The sequence below is a fragment of the Phalacrocorax carbo genome, chromosome 16, assembly GCF_963921805.1.
Source record: "Phalacrocorax carbo chromosome 16, bPhaCar2.1, whole genome shotgun sequence".
In the NCBI taxonomy this organism is placed as follows: Eukaryota; Metazoa; Chordata; class Aves; order Suliformes; family Phalacrocoracidae; genus Phalacrocorax; species Phalacrocorax carbo.
The window spans coordinates 11,294,949-11,315,913 of NC_087528.1; the positions used below are offsets into that span (position 1 = coordinate 11,294,949).

The following is a 20,965-nucleotide window of genomic DNA, read 5'->3' on the forward strand; positions in this document are numbered from 1 at the left end:
CTGTACCAATAACGGCTGGACTATCTTTTCCTCTTTTTTTGAAGAACCGGTTGATAAATACTCTAGAACTTCAGTTTTCTCCCTCTTCATGAGATTGAGAACGGGCCTGAGACTTCTTTACCCACTGCTTTCCGAGCGTTGGCTGAGGGCTCAGCAGAAGCATGGGTTAGGTTTACTCACTCTAAATCACAGAAAAATGTTTCTGGAGAGACCACGTTATCCATCCTGTTTGTCAGCTGGTCTCTGGCTCTTACATGAAGAGAGAACTGAGATTTTGAAATAAAATGAATGGATCACTTAACTGCCGTGTTGTGGGGTTAGGTTTGTTAGGTTAAAGAGGAGGATTTAGATTAAATATTATGGGGGACATTTTTCAAATTTACTGTAGGTTTGTCTTGTAAGCACTTTAAAAAAAATATTTACATTTTTGTGACCGCAGGGAAGCTGTGAATATTATTATTCACCCTTTCACTCCTACCTAACAAAGCCATATAACAAGGAGCGTGCTAATTCTCTGCAGGGTTGCTTAGAGTTGTTATGATTAGCATTCTGGTGTGTATAGCAAATGTAATAAGAGCATAAACATTTTATAAGTGTGGGTCCTTTTCATTTTTAATTTTTTACTTCAAGTGAAGTGACGGGGCCCAATTGGAGCTTCTGCTTAATAACAAAGAGCAGCATAAAAAGTTTTATTTCTGTCTGAACGTGGTATTTGTAAACTGCAGGTCTGCCATGGGGAGGCTGAGCTGTCTCATCCCACACCTGCAGTCGCTGCGGTCTCAGTCCTCCGGGCGGACTCTTGAACCCACGAACAATGGAAGACCATATCCTAGCAGCATTTGCGTGGAGTTAGACTGGTAAATATGAGAGCAGGATAAGGTTAGGAGAAAGCTCCGTGCTGAGGGTGGGACTCCCGAGCTCTCTTTTTTCGGCTGAGTTGAAATTCCTCTTGTCTCATCTTAGCATACACGTTGCGTCTTTGGGGAAACTTTCAGCAAAATCGATCGAGCCAGTTTTGATTTACACAAGCATAAAAAAGAGAGATGTCTCCCTTTCAAGATGAAATGATTCTTTTAAATTAGCCATGTTTGTTTATGATAGGTTTAAAGTCCCTCGCTCTGGCAGGGGAGGCAGAACATCTGCAGCTCGGATTCTTGAGGAGCGAGGGGAACTAATTGCCTCCAATTTGGTTAAAATACAGTGTCGATTATGCTTTTATACAGTAGCAATACAGAGCCATGACAGGGCAGCTTGGGCTCCATGCATGGGTTGTTTCTTCATTGGGAGAGAAATGAATTGACACAGACACGGGATATTTTATCCTAGTCTGTATTTATTTATACTAAGTACTCTTCTGAACAAGAATATTAGATAGCAAAGCCAGAGCTGGCAGTTTAGTGCCAAAACTCAAGAAGGCAACTCCATGATGAGACCCAGGCAGCTATACGTGTTTATCCATCGCTGAGCTGTGTGCCAAGTTCTCCCTGTCTGACATTCCTTGGGAGATTTAGACATCCCCCATTGAATCCTGCCCTGTTTCCCTGCTGATGGTCCAGATGTCATTCAAAACCACATCCAGGCTGGTGCTGATGGGCCTGCCTTAGCCCTGTGGACAAAGGAAGGGTATTAGGGGCAATTCCTCTCCCAGAGATTTGCATTTTGAAGAGGTTTATTTGAGGTTCAGGTCTGTAAACTCTTCATCTGGAGACACAATGCTATGGTGTCGAACTCCTGATTTAAGTGTGCTTAAATGCTACCCATTAACCCAGCTCGTTAGGCTTTCTGGGAGCACCTACAAGTTCCTTACCTCCTCTTAACACAGAGCTTCTCCTCAGCTCGGATTTTGTGTTACAAGTTGGCTTTAGAACTTTTCCACTATTTTCCACGCTATTTTTTTTACATTTGGGGAAGAGTACTGTCCGATCTGAGGTTACCAACATCTTTGTCATAGTTATGACCAGAAACCAAATCACAAAAAGCCAGTTACAAAAACATCAGCAGGCAGAATTGCAACAAGTGTGTTCCAGCAATCTGGAAAATTGTGGTAGTGCTATACCCAGTGAAAGGGAATCTGATATCAAGTTCACTACTTGGAGCGCATGTAGAGCCTGATCTGCCACAGCGATGCATTTTTGGGGATGAGATGCCAGACACTGACAGAGTGTAGATACTACTTCTTAACCTGTGAATACAAAGTTAAATAATTCATTAAGTAAAAAAATAAAAGAGACACTTGACAAAGCTCCCAATTTGTTTGCGCCTTCTAAAGGATATCTTGTCAGTCTTCGGTGGTAAATGATAGGAAAGCATGTATTCTGGTATTTGGAGTTGATGGGGAAAAAATGAATTCCTAATTAAAAGTGTGATTTAGTTTCACATTTTAGTTTTAAAATACATCATCCTTCATCCCTCGTCATGAGGCATGAGCTCTCTTGCATGACTGAGAGAGAATAAATGAATATCTATTAAGATCTTTCTCTATGTCTTTTCCCTTAAAATAGTACCATTTTAGCTCATTGATAGATATTGTTCAGTTTAATATAATTCTGGTACTTTGCAAGATTGAGCCGCAATCAGCAGGTTCCTGGGCTTCTCATAACATTCAGTCACAATGTACCTGTGGAAGATGGTATCAAAAGCGAGAGCATGGATTGCTCGTGTTTACTAAAGCTTCCGACTGGTGCAGAATCAGATCTACGTGAAAGAAATAGAGGGGTCTAGCAGTACGTCCATTCTGCCAATGCTAAAGCTATTTTTTCCTTTTAATTGGAAAGAAATATCTCTCCTTGAGACTAATCTGATCTGTAATTGAAAGCTGTAGTTGAATATAAAAATATTTTGTCAGTCATGCTTTGAGTCCTTAAAAAAAAGATACACTGCCTCAAAACTGTACTAATTAGGGGTCATAGTGCATCATAGAATCAGAGAATGGGTTGGGTTGGGAGGGACCTTTAGAGCCCGTCCAGTCCAACCCCCTGCAGCGAGCAGGGACATCCCCAACTCGATCAGGTCGCTCAGGGCCCCGTCCAGCCTGGCCTTGGATGTCTCTAGGGCTGGGGCATCGACCACCTCTCGGGGCAACCTGGGCCAGGGTTTCACCGCCCTCTCTGTGAAAATTTTTTTCTTTATATCCAGCCTAAATCTCCTCTCCTTTAGTTTAAAGCCGTTCCCCCTTGTCCTGTCACAACAGGCCTTGCTATAGGTGTTGCCCCCATCTTTCCACTAATCCTCCTTTAAGCACTGAAAGGCCGCAATAAGGTCTCCCCGCAGCCTTCTCTTCTCCAGGCTGAACAACCCCAGCTCTCCCAGCCCGGCCTCGTAGGAGAGATGGAGATACTTCATCGTGTAACCACTTTGATTTAAAATCTCAGATCCAGGTGTGGGTGGTTTTTCTATCAGGTACATCCCCACTCAGTCTGTAGGACTCTTCTGGTGTTTAACCTAATGTCTTTTGCAAAAAAACCTGAGAATCATTTTAGAGAAGTCATCAGCGATGCAGCTACTGATCCAGGCAATGTAGTTCCAGTTTCAGTTTCCATTAGTGTTGTTGTTATTACTATAGAATTTTTACAGCTGACAATGGTCATGAATATGGTTTTTATTACTAAATATATAAATATGCAGCCTGAAAGGATTTGTGTGGAAAGTTAAAATTTAATTTCACTCTTGGTAGATTGCCATCACTCAGTTGTCTGCCACGATTACTGATTGGTTTTGAATGCTCTCTGCCTTACGTTGAGCTGAGAAGCTGTACGAGTCGTTTTTTTAACCTCCCATCAAAAGTAATTTCAGGGAAGCTACCGTTGCTATTCAGGGCAAAACGTGCCTTTTACAGCCTTCTGGCTCGTTTTTCGCAGTCAGCTGACTCTACGGCACTTGCGCCAGCAGACGACCCCACCGCTGGTTTCAGGCATGTGTCCATCTGGGGAAGCAGGGCTGGAAATTACGCAAATGCAGTCCAGATGTGTGCTCGGAGGAGATGGGCCTTCTTCCCCATTACCTCAGTCATCGGAGCACGAAGGCTTCTCTATAGTCATCTGTTGTTGCAGTGCGTAGTGTCCTCGGCTCCTCGTGTCTCTTCCAAGCAGGACGGGATCGCCCGCTGTAACTCCTGGGGTTGGCGACCTCCCTTCATTTTCTTGGTGGATCTCAAAGCTACCGAAGAGGGTTCAGCAGTTCCTCAGTGCTGCTCTTTAAATAAAATAAATAAAAATTTAAAAAATCCCTTGGCTGATACTCCAGCTGAGGGAGGTGACCAAGCCACAGCTCAGTACCATGTGACAGTCGTGGTGATCACAGGCTCAGCCCCTACCCTGGGACTGGCTTTCGGCGACTCTTAGCGTTGCCTGGCTGCAAGACTTGAGAAGAGGCCAGGAGATGAGCAAAGCTGTAGATCAGCAGCTGGGGAAATGATGGTTTTCTGCATGGGGTTAGGTGCATTTGTGCTGGGGATCTCTGTGGACATCCTCCCCTCTTGACATGACCACGGGCTTTTATGCCTATAGAAACAAAGGGACATGACGTGCCTTTCAGTTTGTGTCACCTCTCATTGCTGTTGGAAAAATGTAAAATCTTCAGGCTAATGCTTTTGTCTTAGCTTGTAAGTGGCTTCAGAAGCCTTAATAACTTATTGCTGACCTGGAAGAAATTAGGAAGAGGAGGGGGCTTTCTCCAGCAGCCTTGTACTGGCGAGTAGTCTGGGGACGTTCTTAGTACCTACGGATTCCAGAAATAATAAGCAACGTATGATGCTTACTCCCAAAATCTGATTTTAATTATGGCTTTGGAACAGTGTTCATGCACTGGACTCATATCTCAGCCCATGATGGCGAAATGAAATTGCAGAGATGAGAATCATACTTGTATTCTTTGTCTGCCAAATACCTTCTTCCGAGCTCCCGCTATTTTCAGCCCGTCTGAGTGTGAGGCTGGTTCAGGGTGTTCCTCTTCTTGTTAAAACAACAAATTGTTTTGACACTGTACGTGGATGGAATTTGTGCCCAGAGCAGCAATATTGAGATTCGTCTGAGCTATCAGTCTCACCTTTGTTGTCTCGGCACCGTTTCCCGGCCACCGTGGAAGATGCTGAAGTAAGGGATAACTTAGGGCCATTTCTGTGGGCAGCAGCAGCAAACGAGCGAGGGGAGGAAGCGTGGTGCTCTTGCTGAACCTGCGTCATGAACAAAAGAGAAAACTTGCCAGATAGGACCAAAACCAGGTTTTGCCTCACCAAAAAATAAGTTAAATTGCGGTTAAAGGGAAGAGTCCATGCAGAATATTTGCCATTGTTTAAATCCCACGTAGAGGAAAGCAAGGATGCGTATCTTGGCTTTGTTTGGATGCAGAAATGACTCTAACTAAGTTCCTTTTTGTCCCACCTTCCTTCCCCCCCTGCCCAGCCCATCCCTGGACGTGGAGGACGGGCTTTAGGGAGGTGCAGCCTGGCTGGAGGTGCTCGGGAGCGGAGCGGCGGTGCTGTGCCCGCCCTTTGGCACAGCGATCGCCTGCCGCACTTCATTCTTTGCCATCCTTGTCCTGCTTATTTTAGATCCTCACCCTGCATTTGGCAGAACAGACCCCTGGCCTTGTGGCCCGAGGGACAGTTGTCAATAGTAATAAGATCTAATACAAAATAATCAACCGGGAATTTAAATGTTTCAATCCATTAAGGTATTCTGTGCGTGCTGCAGCAAAACAAAAGGGCATTGTTGTTTTGGGGTTGGTTTTTTTCAGTTTGCCCTTTTAGAAGTGGGTGATGTTTCTATAAAAGGTTTTTGACAGACAGGGAGAAGACAGAATTTGTTTTACTACCTTTTGTATTAGGCTTTTAATCTCATTTTCAAATATAGGCACTTATGCTTCACCTGAAAAATATGCAGGCAGTCTTAAATGGACACTTACATTCAGGCTTACGCTTTTATGTAAATATGGTTTGCGTGGCCAATTTCCCATTAACACAAGGTCAGAAATTAAGTTTCTTATGTATTTACATAACATCTGAATGTGCATTGCGTACGCTGCTGATTGCATGAGCGCATCTATTCGGGATTCAGGTAGGCTTTGTGTCTGTGTGCGAGTGTCGGTATATTCACAGAGGCAGGTCAAAGCATTACATGGTGATACGGGAATTCTCCGTATTTCTGAATATTGGTAGGTTTTAGGAGGGAATTTTGTCCAACTTCTTGATTGGTTTTTTTTCCAAATAAAATTTTCTTTAAACTTTTCCTCTTTTTAATGCTGTTTTTTAAATTGTAGTGCTAACTGTACTTTGACAGCCGTCCTCACAAAATGTTTTGCCAAAGAGCCAAAGACAGCATAGAAAAGCATGTGTAGCAGTTATGCTATTGATCTTTATAGACATTAAGCTTGCTAATGCTGCTGTGAAATAGGTAAAATTGTACATTAATTTTATAGATGGGTAAATGCTATAATTTGTTTCCCCCTCTCAATTTTTCTAGGTAACGCTGGGAGTCAATAAGTACGATTATCCATGACTCTGCAGCCTATTAAGTAAATATATTTGATGCGCATGTGTGTAAGGTCATTCTGTACGTATAGCTAGCTCATCTGTAACTGGCAGCTAGATTGGGAGATTATGCTCTTGCACGTGAATTGAAACAGGCTGCTGCGTTGTCCAAAGGTGCTGTCAACGATATGATGAGTGAGGGTCCGTGCGGATGCCTCGCGGTCATGTGTGCAAGGGTGCCTGAATATCACCCACATGGGCTTCCCCCTGCCCTGCTCCCCGCCCCCCGCAGCAGCTCTGGGCTGCCCTCGAGCAATCCTCCCCAGCCTGACCGGCGGCGTCTCTCCAGACGCCTCTGTGCCAGCAAAAGCTCGAGTTGAATGAGGAGAAACCTGGGTCTTTTTTCCTCCTCCTCCTCCTCTTGGATGCTCTCAGTGGAGTGTGACGGGGGAGGTTCTCTCTTCAGTGAGCTCTACGGGAGAGAAGTGTCAGCAGGTTTTCTTTGGATCAGGAAAGGTTTGATTATTCCCTGTTCGAGCTGAAGTCCTCTCAAAAGCTTTTAGTTGAATGTGAATATCTTCTAGCAGTATTATTAGGCAGACTTTGGCATGTGCCTTCTCAATAAGGCAGAGAAGAGGGACAAGGCAGAACTACCAGGTTTTGGTTTTCCTTTTGGAGGTGTCCTATGTGGTGACATTCTGGGTATTTTAGAGTTGAAATTTGAAGAGAACTCATTTGGCACTTGTAGTATTTTTCCAGAGTCTGATTTTAATCAGCCAAATAACTGAAACCAACTCCTCCCAAGAATCCATCATAAAACCTAGTTTCTTACTCAATATGTTTGCTTTCTGAGCTAGCTCCTTGGCCAATTTTCCAATGGAAGACTGCCCTTTTTTGCCATGGGATCAATTCCCTTAGCATAAGTGAAACGCCCAAGTGAAATGAGGCTTATGTACCAGCATCTGTCATCAGCCTGCACTTACTGCGTGGGATGGGTTAAGGATGAAGGAAACCAGCAGAGACCCCGCAGCCGCGTTTGACCACCACATGAGAATTCCCCGGCGCTGGGTTACCCAAGACCGATGCTGCTGTGATGGACGGTGGAGTGCGTGATGGCACAAGGCTGTGGTGGGAGGAACTGTGTCGTGGTGGGGCAAATCCAGTGACAGCTTGGCATCACAGCCTTTCTCCTGCTCCAGAATGGGATCCTGATCTCCTCAGTGAGATACAGGCAGCCTGGCAAAGGAGCGTGCATCAAATAAATGAGCCTCACACCACGTGCCTGAGTTTTGACAGACCTCAGGTGAGCACGGAGATGCATAATGGTCCTTAGAGAAGACCATTAGTTGAAATCGGAATACCCCTTAAACTGCCGTGATTTAAACCTAGGGTCAACCTTTTCTTCTTAAAATCCTGAGGGTCACTGAGCAGAAAAAAACTGCACCAGTGACTGAAATCTCTCTACCTTTTCCTCAAATATTCTCCCTTTCCCAGTGAGGAGTTGCTTATACTTCTCCTAGACCTTATGACGTATTTTCATGAGAATGAGTTGAATTCTCCTCTACCTCATGTCTCACCAAGAAAGCAAGGTCCTAAATTCTCATTGCAGTGTCTTTGTAACACCAAATAGTATTTTAAGGGTTAGAAATAACAAAGCTGAATCATCAGGTCACAGTTTGAGTTTCTGATCTCAGTTGGAGTTTTAGGGGCAGGCACTTGTGAGTTGGGCAATTCCTCTTCTAGAAGAATTCACAGTTCCTCGATTGTTAAGGAAACCCTGGAGACAAGTAGAAAATGCGATACTTTCAGGATGTCTAAAAGTTACATAGTTCAACTGCTTATGAGGAGCTGCCCTCCCCTGAGATCGTTAGGACTATTACAGAGGCTAATCAAGCTTCCTCCAGGAACTTCCATTTAGGGAGGCAAAAGGGAATAAACTGAGAAACAAAACTGTGTTTTCATCCACCAGGAGCAGAACAACTTTTTTGAAGGACTCGGTCGCGTAACTTCACCCTTCCCTTTTGATAAAGCCTCATATGATAAAGGTACTTCCGCGATCCGTCGGTTGGACGTGAAGGCAGCACACAGCTGGTGTCGGGGCTGGCACCGCAGGGCTGCGGCTGCTGCAGGGAAGCGGCGTGGGAGAGATGCCATGCGGGGCTCAGCCACGGAGGAGGGCTTTGCCCTCCCAGCCTTCGCCTTCCCTTCCCGTGAGAGGCATGGAGGGCTGGCGTCTGCCGCTCTGTGATCAGCTCACGGTGTGCAGCGTTCATTTGAATGGGAGGCGTGTAGATGAGTCTTCCCTCTTGATTAGGGAGAAAAGTGCTCGTTGCATTAGGTCAAACTGGGTCCTCATTTATGTCTGTGAGCCCCACGGGAGCGAACGCGGGTAGCCCGGCCTCGTAGGGTCACGCTGGTCTTTTGCCAACTCGCGAGTGTGTATTGTGTAAACCTGGTGTTTGCTGTCTGACCGCATTTTATTCAGGAATCAGTCAGGAGAGATTTGTTTAACCAAACCCAGCCAGGCTTTCACCGCAGAGGGGCAACGTCTACGAAGTACGGCGTCAGTAGCCGGTGCTGAGGCGGTTTATGGTACAGCTTGTGTTTTGCTGCCTTTCTGCCAAAGAGCACCGCTAGCTGCAAAACCAGAGGGCGCAGCGCCGTATGCTTTCGCAATACGGCTGCTGAAAACAGCCTGAAATTTTATACGTCTCGTTGTCAATGGCGGCAATGATGTACCCTGCCTCTGTTCCTGATGTGTTAGTAACACCAGGACTGGTAATGCCGGAGCGTAAATGTGCTCTGTGCACGCCCGTAACCTAAAATCTATTGATGGTTTTGAAAAGCTGGATAAAATGACTTAGTCAATTTAATTTAAATTGAAGGCAGATCTTTAGTGTGAGATTTGCTCATTTTGCTTCTTCTAGTTATTTAGGATCCCCATACCATACTGGTCCAACAAAGGTCTTAAAAAGCAAAATTTGAATGGTAGGATTTTTTGTTGATAAAACTCATAAAATTCATCCCCACCAGCAATTTTCTCTTAAGAGGGTAGGAGCAGTGCTTGCGACACGTATTTTAGGGTTAAGGATTTGGCCGGAGGGCAGAGTGATCATAGAATACAAAGGCTGCATAGTTTTCAATTACACAAAACGTGTAAAGCTAAACTTCATGCAGAGACATTTGTTGGAAGCACATATATTTTCTGCTCTTACATGGATGACTAGAAGTGTGTATTTAGCCACATGGGTTATTAAATGCAACTCAGTTAATGGCATTTTCCTCCCTTCCAGAGGTCTCTCACACCACGTTATTTCTTAGTGGCATTTAGTTCTCTTGTTCCATCATGCCAAACACCCCCGAACAAGCACACGTGAGATCTCCACCGGCAGCAAACGGTCGATCTGGTGCAAGGGGACACAAATAAAGCTTCCTTAGGGTTGCATCACGGTGCTGCCTGTGAAGCGTGGTTTTGGTAGGGAAACAAAAGCCCCTTGTTCGTTGTATTTGGATGTTTATTGTGGAACTTACTAGCAGAAGTTTGCATGGCTTCAGCCACTTTCTTACAGGTTTTAACAGGAGTCTCCAACCTTCCCTGAGCTCTTAGCTGATGCGCAGTAGAAATCAATGGAAATAATTTGCGTCTTTGTTGTTTGCTGCTTTTGGCCAAACCTAAAATATTGGCAGTTAATTCTAGTCGCGCTTAGAAGAGAGTGAGTTTTAGTTTTGGTTCTGTTGCCAGAATTGCTTTGGTGTGCTACCCCTGCTTAGCACAGTGCCTAAGCTAAATGGGAATGTGGGACGTTCAGCCTTCTTTCAGTAAAGCCAAAAAATACTTTATTTCTGTTGACATAATGTCAAAATGATTGAATGTACTCTTTTTCTCATAAATGCTTCCTAATTTTGTGTCTAACCCTGTTGCATTTCAGTCAGAGGATCCCTTGGATAATTGCAATCAATTAAGAATCTGACAAGCTACAACCATTCTCGTTCACTCTAAACCCTGAGTGCTTTTTCCAGAGGTCAAAAGTTATTAAGATTAGTATGAAAGAGGAAGATCTGCTGAAAGCATCAGTTCTCTGTAAGGGCTCTTTACCTGCATAGGCTGAATTTATTTGGTGAAGACAGTGCTCACAAGAATGAGAGTCGCCTATCGCGGCAAATCTGCAGCAAGATTGTCTTAATTTTTTAGAAAGACTTCCCTTAGGATAGGGAGTCACATGGGAAGGTTTGGGCTGGGCGAGTTAAAAATCCAAATAAACCGAAACTAAAACCAAAAATCCAATCTTAATTTCTGGGAGGAGGCAAAAGGAGAGGGGCAGCGGTCATTCTTTAAGACAGACTCTCTTGCTCAGTGTGTGTCTCCTGCTCTCTGCCCGCAGCCCCCTGCTCGCCGTCTGTTTTGCTGCCTCCTGCGGGGTCCCGGGCATCGCCCTGCTGACGCTGGGGGTAAACCCTCTCACCGGCGCCCTGGGAGCCTTCAACATCTTCTTGTACACGTGTTGTTACACACCCATGAAGAGGATGAGCATTGCCAACACGTGGGTGGGAGCTGTCGTCGGTGCCATTCCCCCCGTCATGGGCTGGACGGCGGCTACTGGTAGTCTCGATGCTGGTGAGTATCAAACCCTTGCATCTGGGTGAGCGGTCGTCAGCGTTGCCTTTGGGATTGCTAAAAAGACACACTCAGAAGGTAGTAAACCTCGTTCTGTATGCTTGTTGGCCTGATAGTGCTTCGAAAGCAGATACATTCTGCTGTTTGCGTTACCAAAGTCTGTTATAGCACGGTACCATAAGGGCTGAAGAGGTAGACATGATTGTATAATTCTCTTTACGGGGGGCATTTCAGGGGCAAACATGAGCTGATAAAAGACCATGTCCTGTTGGTTGAATATGTGTTTAGGCCATCTTAAAAAAAAAAAAATAGTGTCTTTGGAGTTCACATGGAAGAAAATGTTATGTAATTTCAGGGTTGAAACCATAAGATCCAACTTACAAGTCAGGAGCTTTCAGCTGGAAAATTCCCAGATGTGTTTATTACTGTCTTTCCACGAGCCAGAAAATATCCTGGGAAGATGAATTTATTGGTGTATTTCTTAATTGCCCACTTCTAAACTCTAGGTTATAAATGTTTCTTCCCCCCTCCTCTAAAAGCAAACGAAGATTTCTATTTTAGTAACTGTGAACCATTTTTATATCCCTCATAAAACACTGATCTCTTCAGCAGCTAAACTCTGACACAATTAGGGCTTGTTTTTCCTGCCAGCTAGAAACTTAAGAATCAAAGTGGCTCCATGTAGTTATATTCTGAAGAAACTCATGAAGTTCAATTAACAGGTCTGTTAAGAATTTTTTTAGCTCACACTCATCCCACAGTGTGGCGTATTTAAGGCTTGAATAATACTTTCAACAACAACAAGGCTTTTAACCAGAAATTATCAGAATCTGTGCAAAATCCATCGCACGTTGTTCTTCATTTATGCTACGCACTTCCTCTAAAAATCAGTCTGAATTGGCTTTGTGCACACATGTTCTGATACAGATCTAATCCAGACCTAGGATGAAGGGTTTTGTGGGTTTTTTTCCACTCGTGTGTGCTAATTCTATACAAACATTTACTTCTCTGAAAGTTTTCTTAATATTTAGACCTATAAATGATATGTATGTATATGTATAGTGTCTCGTGTTAGGGAGCACATAACAGATATCATTAAGAGCTCTGGATTTCTAAAGAGAAGAGAAAGAATTAAAACCACAAAATGTATATTTTTAAGGACTGTATCATTCTGGCTGCAGTTGCTTAGACCTTGGGTCTTACGTTGTTTATAGAGATTTCTGCATTGGTTTTGGCATCTCTTTGCAGCGTTGATGCTAGAAGATGCCGCTTGTGCCCACGCTTCGCCTGCAAAGTCCAGCCTGGAGGAGCTAGAGCGAAGAGCTCTGGTTCACCAAAAGCCCTTGCTGTAGAGGCTGTCGCGGTTCAGATTTCCCCCCCCCCGGTTTTAAAATAGCAGCTAAACTGCTCCAGTTGGAGCCCAGCACGTTAAAGTAAACTGGCACTGGTTTTCCTTATCTTTGATTTGTCAAGTTACAGCTTGCTCTTTGAGACCTATTTCGCAAAGGGCTAAGCCGTCGCCGTACGGCAGCAGGGCAGGCAGGCAGAGCAGGCAGCACAGAGCGCCGCCTTTGTCCCCAGTGGGCTCTTCCCCTCTAGTTTGCAACTGGGATGCGGTTGCAAGGCCCGCTGCCAGCTCTGCTCTGGAGGAGATAATCTCTGGCAATGATGCCGTCAGTGGAAGACGATAAGTTCAAACCACCTGAGCAGACTTTGCCAGAGCGTGATGATCTGCTCTGGTGCATAACCTGATGATGTACTGTTGGTTCTGGGCAGCTAAAACTTTCTACGGTCACCTCCCGGTCTGTGTCAGTGAGGCCAGGCAGCTTGTTTAGTAGACAAAGAAATGTTATTGAGCTGATACTGGTCCTTGTAATGAAGCACACCTGGGCGAGTCCTGAAAATGGTGACCTGAATCTCGTATTTAAGTGCATTTCAGTATTTAAAAAAAAAAAACCCCAAACCAAGCCTTTAAAAAGAAAAGAGATAAATAGAAGAAAAGGACAGCACTGTGAACTGTTTTTCAGTGTTAAGCATTCTGCTATTGCCAAGGAGAAGAGAGTTCATCGTCTGGCAGCATCAGACCCGCACGGAGTACAAGCACGGATCTGCGTGCGTACATAGGGACGTGCAGACCTGCATCCCTTCTCTAACCAGCCTACCCACAGTTGTTGAACTCATTAATAATGTGTAATTAGCTTGGAGACTTAACCTAGTTTTCGGTAGAGGTGTGAAAATGCATTTGCACCTCGTTTTGTTTTTTTTTTTAAAATCATTCCACTCAATAACAAAGAGGAATGTGAAGGAAGGGAGTTACAAAACTAATGAGAAGGAAGGTTCTCACCATTTAACGGGTGGTTTTTTGAGTTTACATTTTCCTGTGAATTTTCTCTCCCTGTAATCTTCTCACAGCAGCCACATTGTCGTACACGTTGCTGGTTGTAGGGAAAACAGTACTTAAGTGTAGGCTTTTCATTACCATTTCAGGGGTGTAACCAAGCGTTACACCGTACTGCGTGGTACCCTCGGACAGGGGCGTCTGCGCCCTTCTGCAGCGTCAGGAGTTCGGTGCCATCACCGGCGAGGCCCATAGCTAGTGCTGCAGGACGCTCTTGCTCATTTGAGGGAGTTGGAGACGATTCCTAGTTTCTGATGCCGGAGTTAATAACAAAGTGTCTCAGATTGGAGCAGCCTTGTTTTAATTTGTCCTCCTTTTGTTTATAGCTTTCTTTTTTCAAAGTTTAATACTTTGATAGTTTATAGAATCATAGAATCATTAAGGTTGGAAAGACCTCTGGGATCATCAAGTCCAACTGCCAACCCAGCACCCCCAGGCCTCCTAAACCATGTCCCCAAGTGCCATGTCTATGCATTTTTTTACCCCCCCCAGGGACAGTGACTCCCCCCCCTCTCTGGGCAGCCCGTGCCAAGGCCTGACCGCTCTGGCAGTAAAGACATTTTCTCTCATACCCAACCTAAACCTCCCCGACACACCTTGAGGCCGTTTCCTCTTGCCCTATCGCTTGTAACTTGGGAGAAGAGACCAAAAGATTTATTTCTTGCACAAGAAATAAATATCGCATATTTGCAGATAAAAATCTGGGACCCTTATACTTCCAGTGACACAAACAGTTGCTGGTATTTCTTAAACTACACAACCTTTGCAGATCTTTTAGTGATTCCCAGTGATGCTTGCTTCCATTTCTGCCCCTGATAGGTAACTTTAATTATATGCTCTTAAGCCTGATTGAACATCCTGCCCCCGACCCTAGATTTTGTGCCAGCGTAATTTAGGGAAAACCTCACATTTCAAAAGCGAAAGATAAGGTTATCTCTGGGAAGATGGGGAATTCTTTGTTGTGGGGTTGGGGGGGGGTCGTGTTGTTTTTAATGGCAGCTGTTTGAAACTGATGAAAGATCGGGAATGTTAACATTGCCTCTCTGGGGGAGCCGAGTGCAGGTGAGATGGTCAAAGGTGTGTGATAAATGTAATTTATCACGTGGATATCACTACCACATATCTGGTGTATTTATGCAGAACTTAACTGCCAGCCCGTGATTTGCAGTAACACGTTTGCTTCCTTGAAAGTAGATTTCATTGCTCCTTTGTGGTACTGTTTATTTCCAAAGAGACTTGTTTTTCTAGTAAATCTAGACGCCCTCAAATGATTTCTTCTGATTTTACAAAGGACGGACCAGCAGGAAAAATAATGAAATTCACTTGAAGCCTTAACTGATAGCATAGAGACAGGAAAAAGAGGCCAAGGTCTGCAGAGGGTCCTGTTCGGTGCTGGATCCTCCTCCCGCGCAGGGTCCGCGCGCGGGAGAGCTCCCGGCTGTGCCACGCTGCTGTCGAGCGTGCGTACGGACGCCGTTAGGAAGTAACAGAGCTATTTATTTTGGCATGCGAGAGACACAGCGTATACATGCTTTAAATTACTCTTGTGCTGCTGGTCTTTCTCCCCAGACTCATGCTTGTTAGAAATGTTTGCCGGCCATTTAAACTTGTTATTTCTAGTTAGCAGAAAAACTGACTCTAGGGTGAACGTTTCCAAGGGCCGTAGCCCGTATTTTGACTCGCACATTTTGCCCTTCCAGCGAGGTCCCTGCGCTTACGCGCTGAAGGCTGGGTCCCAGCCGGCGAGCAGTGCGGAGCAATTCGGTCCCACGGCGTTCGTATAAACCACCCAGTTAGATGGAAGTGACAAGCAGGGGTCCTCAACATAATGTGCTTATCAGTTAAGGGGATTTATTCCGAGTAGGTGGCAGTGGCATAGCAGATAACAGCCCTGACAGCACAGCAGACATTACAGACCCATGGTGGCCTGGAGCCATAGGTATTACTGCACCAAAGAATGTTTATCTCAAGAGACTATTTAGTTTATCTCAGATGCTCCACTTCTGGTCTCGCTTTCCTGAAAGACATCTTGTACTGATTTTCATTCATTTTCCAAAATCTAAATAATTCCTGGGGCTATGGAATTTATAGACTGAGTATCAATTGTAATCATGTGGAAGCTGATTTTTAAATTGCCTTTACTTTGTAATTCAAATTGTGTTGTATGGTAGACATTAATTATGTCAGCCAACATCTATTTACAAATGGGGCTTTAAAAACGGGCGGTTCTTATCAGCTGGTGACATTTGGCAGATGGATGGTTTCAGTGACAAAAAAAAGAGAATAGGGGAGAGGGGGGGCTGCGCCCAACCTGTCAATGCCTGGAGTCTCTCATACCTTCCCTGGCGTAGCACTTGTCTGCCAGGAGGAGGGAGAGCAAAGCAACAGCTTAATTGCATGCAAAATAAGCTTGGAGATCTTTGTGTCCCTTCCAGTTAAGCACTTTGAGCTCTCAAAGCCCCTTGATGTGCGAGCAGCTCTGGGAGCCAGCGCCGTGGGAGCAGGGCAGCTCCGCCGTCCGGCTGCAGGATCAGAGGAGACTCCGGCTATAAACCCGCTCTACTAAACTCAGCTTTTCGGGGTTTCACTTCTCAGATGAAAGACAGCAGAATTTGTGATCTGTTCCAGAGGAAACAGAGATATTCGTGCCACTGACATATGAGAATTGGAAGCTGGGGGCCCAGGAGTCTGCTTTGTGGGGGTAAAAATTGTAAAAACCAAGGCAGAGGGACAATACTAGTAAGCAGCTGGTCCGAATTTAGGACAAAAGCCAGTGGGCTATTTTTTTCCCATCTTCATAAGAGACAAAAAAAGTGGCAGTTCCAGCGCTGGGGCACCTGGGGAACTGACCCCAGGAATTCACCGGCAGCGTGCCCCTTACCCGGTTTGCTGCCCCACACATGGCTCTTGGGGCACCTGGAGGAGATGGGGCTGCACAGCAGCCCCCACGCCCCGGCTGTGTGACACAACACCCGCAGGAGAAGCCCCGGTGCCCCGGGTGTGTGACACAACACCCGCAGGAGAAGCCCCGGTGCCCTGGGTGTGTGACACAACACCCGCAGGAGAAGACCCGGTGCCCCAGGTGTGTGACACAACACCCGCAGGAGAAGCCCCGGTGCCCCGGCTGTGTGACACAACACCCGCAGGAGGAGCCTCGATGCCCCGGGTGTGTGACACAACACCCGCAGGAGGAGCCCCGGTGTCCCGGCTGTGTGACACAACACCCGCAGAAGAAGCCCCGGTGCCCCGGCTGTGTGACACAACACCCTCAGGAGAAGCCCCGGTGCCCCGGCTGTGTGACACAACACCCGCAGGAGAAGACCCGATGCCCCGGCTGTGTGACACAACACCCGCAGGAGAAGCCCCGGTGCCCCGGCTGTGTGACACAACACCCGCAGGACAAGCCCCGGTGCCCCGGCTGTGTGACACAACACCCTCAGGAGAAGCCCCGGTGCCCCGGGTGTGTGACACAACACCCTCAGGAGAAGCCCCGGTGCCCCGGGTGTGTGACACAACACCCGCAGGAGAAGCCCCGGTGCCCCGGCTGTGTGACACAACACCCTCAGGAGAAGCCCCGGTGCCCCGGCTGTGTGACACAACACCCGCAGGAGAAGCCTCGATGCCCTGGGTGTGTGACACAACACCCGCAGGAGAAGCCCCGGTGCCCCGGCTGTGTGACACAACACCCGCAGGAGAAGCCCCGGTGCCCCGGGTGTGTGACACAACACCCACGGGAGAAGCCTCGATGCCCCGGGTGTGTGACACAACACCCGCAGGAGGAGCCCCGGTGCCCCGGCTGTGTGACACAACACCCGCAGAAGAAGCCCCGGTGCCCCGGGTGTGTGACACAACACCCGCAGGAGGAGCCTCGATGCCCCGGCTGTGTGACACAACACCCGCAGGAGGAGCCTCGATGCCCCGGGTGTGTGACACAACACCCGCGGGAGGAGCCCCGGTGCCCCGGCTGTGTGACACAACACCCGCAGAAGAAGCCCCGGTGCCCCGGGTGTGTGACACAACACCCGCAGGAGGAGCCTCGATGCCCCGGCTGTGTGACACAACACCCGCAGGAGAAGCCTCGATGCCCTGGGTGTGTGACACAACACCCGCAGGAGGAGCCCCGGTGCCCCAGGTGTGTGACACAACACCCGCAGGAGGAGCCCCGGTGCCCCGGGTGTGTGACACAACACCCGCAGGAGGAGCCCCGGTGCCCCGGGTGTGTGACACAACACCCGCAGAAGAAGCCCCGGTGCCCCGGGTGTGTGACACAACACCCGCAGAAGAAGCCCCGGTGCCCCGGGTGTGTGACACAACACCCGCAGGAGGAGCCCCGGTGCCCCGGCTGTGTGACACAACACCCGCAGGAGAAGCCTCGATGCCCTGGGTGTGTGACACAACACCCGCAGGAGAAGCCCCGGTGCCCCGGCTGTGTGACACAACACCCGCAGGACAAGCCCCGGTGCCCCGGCTGTGTGACACAACACCCGCAGGAGGAGCCCAACAGGGGCTGCAGCAGGGACTCCCACCCTTGGGCTACGTGGGAGCCCCCAGGGAGCCTGGAGGAGGCAGTTGATGAGGAGCCCCTGTGTGGCTCTGCAGGTTTGCATCCCTCTGCTGAGTCTGGTCCTTTGACAGATACTTCCTAAACTTATTTGCACATAGCGAATGGTCCTAGCAAAGACCGTGTTTTCATCTTACCCAACAGGCTCACTTTTTTTATGGCATCTGTTGCTGGGGTTAGCTAAGAGGGATTACGTACAGCGTTGTTTTTCTCAACCTTGCCCGTGTAATGAAAGGTGTTTCCCTCTGAGGCTTTCGGGTGTAATAACCTGATGTGTGTCATACAGAAAGCGTGCATGCCTGTGTGTATCCATATGCATGCAGCTTTTCTCCACATGGCGAGCGTACCTGAGGACATCTGGTTTCCTCCTGTTAAAGGCAATGGCCAGGAACGCTCCCTCGAGGTGAAAAACCCCACTGCCAACTTCATCCCCCATTTGCGGCGGACACCGAGGATCGTCCTTTTGTTCTGCAGGGAAGCCGTACACATGACCAACATCCCCTTCCCTTTATGTGCTGCAGCAGAGAAGTCTATCGCGGCCCGAGACGCTCCTGTTCCACAAGCCTTTTGTGCCACCCTTCAAAAGAAACAGCTATTGAAACCCACGACCATGAAGCTTTTGAGTTTCCCAGTGCTTTCCTCCGCGCCCTTCGTTTACATGACTGTGTAACCTTGAAGGCGCGCAATCAGGGCCGTGCACGGGGCTGTGCGTGCCCGCACTGACAGCCGGGACCATTGTTTGCAGCCCAGAGACCTTGTACAAAGCTTTAGAAGCGATACTTTTCCTTTTTTCCTTCTCAAGGCTGCTTAGCCGCTCACGTGGCGTCTGACACAAGCAGCAGCATCTGCTTTTGTTTTCCAGTGGAAGCAGAAGTGCCGGTTGTTGTCTTGCTGCGGTGCTAATGGAGGAAATGCCGCAGTGGTGAAATAGAGGGGAATTGTATCGGTCTGGTTAAGGTTCATGACTAGATAATTCCCAGATTTCCCTTTGTATTTGAGAAGGCTTCATAATCAGAAATTAAATGTAAGTTTTGTAGCGCTAATCTCTTTTCTACTTCCAAAAGCAATGGGAAAAATTAAATAGGTAACATTTTTCCTTGGGAGCAATTGTATCGTGGCAGTATCTTGAACACTTGCAATCAGAGACCAATTGATTTACCTTAATAGTCATTTTCCATCACCAAAACAAGCTGAAGGAAAGGCAGTAATTATTGTACCTCCCAACTCTCCTTCACATACAGACAATGCCACCCACCGCCAGCTTAATAAACCAGTCCTTACATACCAGGATGCTACAGCCGTGTTACGGACGTGACTCTCCAAACCACTCTGAGTACTTGTACCAACTCCCCCAAATAATCCTTTGGGCGTTCAATATTACATTGAATCTGCAGTGGGCAACAAGGCTTAGACGAGACCTCAAAATCCTTCTTTACCCCCGTAATTGCTACATAACTAGAAATCTCCGGGGAAGACGACCGTGTTAAACTAGTTGCGAATGAGCACAAAAGAGAAGATAGAAAATACTGGGGATGTAGCCAGTATGTCTCCTGCGAGCATAACGTCCTGTAAAAATCACGCAGGACCACAGGGAAGAGTTTTGGACTGGTTATGTTAAATTTCCTGTAGGAAAGGTGAAAAATGCGGTCTGAGGCAGCACGGTTGCTCGCGAGCAGGTGGATACAGCTGGACCAAGTCAAGTCCCTGAGCTCTAATCTACCTTGTCTGGATTAGAGAGGAGTAATTTGTTCAACATCTTTTAAGGGAGGAGAGCCAGTTGTGTGCTATCAAGTAAAACGGTGTGTGGTTGTTTCCTGACTACGATCCATTAAAAGGCTGAGCTTAGACTACCAAAGCCTTCCCCTCCTGACAGCAGCCAAACTCATACCAGTTTCCTAGAGACAAAAGGCCGGTGCTTTCCTCTAATAAGTCAGGGAGCTACCAAGGTCTGGAAATAATTTTAAAATTCCTTCACATTATTCAAGGCAGAAGAATTACTAAAATTGTGCTTTAAGCAAAACAGCATTCTTAGGTTGCCAAGGCAGTAAACACCAGCTTTGGGAAATGCAGTAAGATTTCAACATCTGTTTCGGAGCTGATATTTTAACCATTCCATGTTTATTTTAATGCCTGGTTGGCCACTTCCCAGTCATACATATGCAGCACCAAAGCAAAGACAGAAGGAGCAAGTCTGTTCTTGAATTGATGCTACAGATCAGCTCCCCCTTCCTTATTTTTCTTCTTTTATTGATTAAGGTGTTTGTCCTGTCGAGAGCTTGAAAGTGATACCAGAGGTTCGCAGGGCACTAGAGGGACGGCACTGTGTGTTGCCTAAAGAACAACGAGAAGGATGAGAAGAAAGAATAAGTTGTTCATCTCCAGTGTGTTTTCAGGAGCATGGTGATGTTGGCACAGCAGTCTCTGTAGATAACCTTGGACATGTTTGCCTCGGCTTGGGCAGACAGGCCCACGTTCATCTGCCTGCCCGGGCTGGTTGGGCTCCAGCTGGCCCTGCCCCAGAGGCTGGTGCTCCCACCAACACGTGCTGTGCTCCAGCCTGTGCCCTCTTGGAGCTCAAGTCCTCTTCTGCCCTGGAAGGACTTGCCTTTGGAAGTTTTTCTGCGAGTTTCAATCGGATCATCCCGAACTGTTGTGCTTTGTTTAAGGCAGACAGCTGAAATAACTCAGCTGTGGGTGAAATCATCGCTACTGCTCCGTGTGCCAACTGTACGATGTATAAAGCTCTTTGATGATGAAAGGTATTGCCAGCATGAAAGAGGCATATTTCAAATCGCTGCCTAAGAGAGTGGCATCCTCAGCATGAGACAGTCAAGCAGGATCCAAACAATACTTCTCCCCTTCAGCAGATGAGAAAATAGGTTTGCAGTCCTCGGGTTGCTTTACACGGATGAGATGGTTTGCTCA

At 47.0% G+C, this 20,965-nt stretch overlaps 1 protein-coding gene across 1 annotated transcript in view; it reads left to right on the top strand.

The window, feature by feature from the left end:
• LOC104044555 (protoheme IX farnesyltransferase, mitochondrial) overlaps positions 1-20,965 on the top strand; it is a 108,594-nt gene that overhangs the window by 80,573 nt on the left and 7,056 nt on the right. Inside the window, exon 6 of the mRNA XM_064467269.1 lies at positions 10,849-11,081. Within this exon, the coding sequence (XP_064323339.1) occupies positions 10,849-11,081 (233 nt within the window). The remainder of the gene's footprint in view (positions 1-10,848; positions 11,082-20,965) is intronic.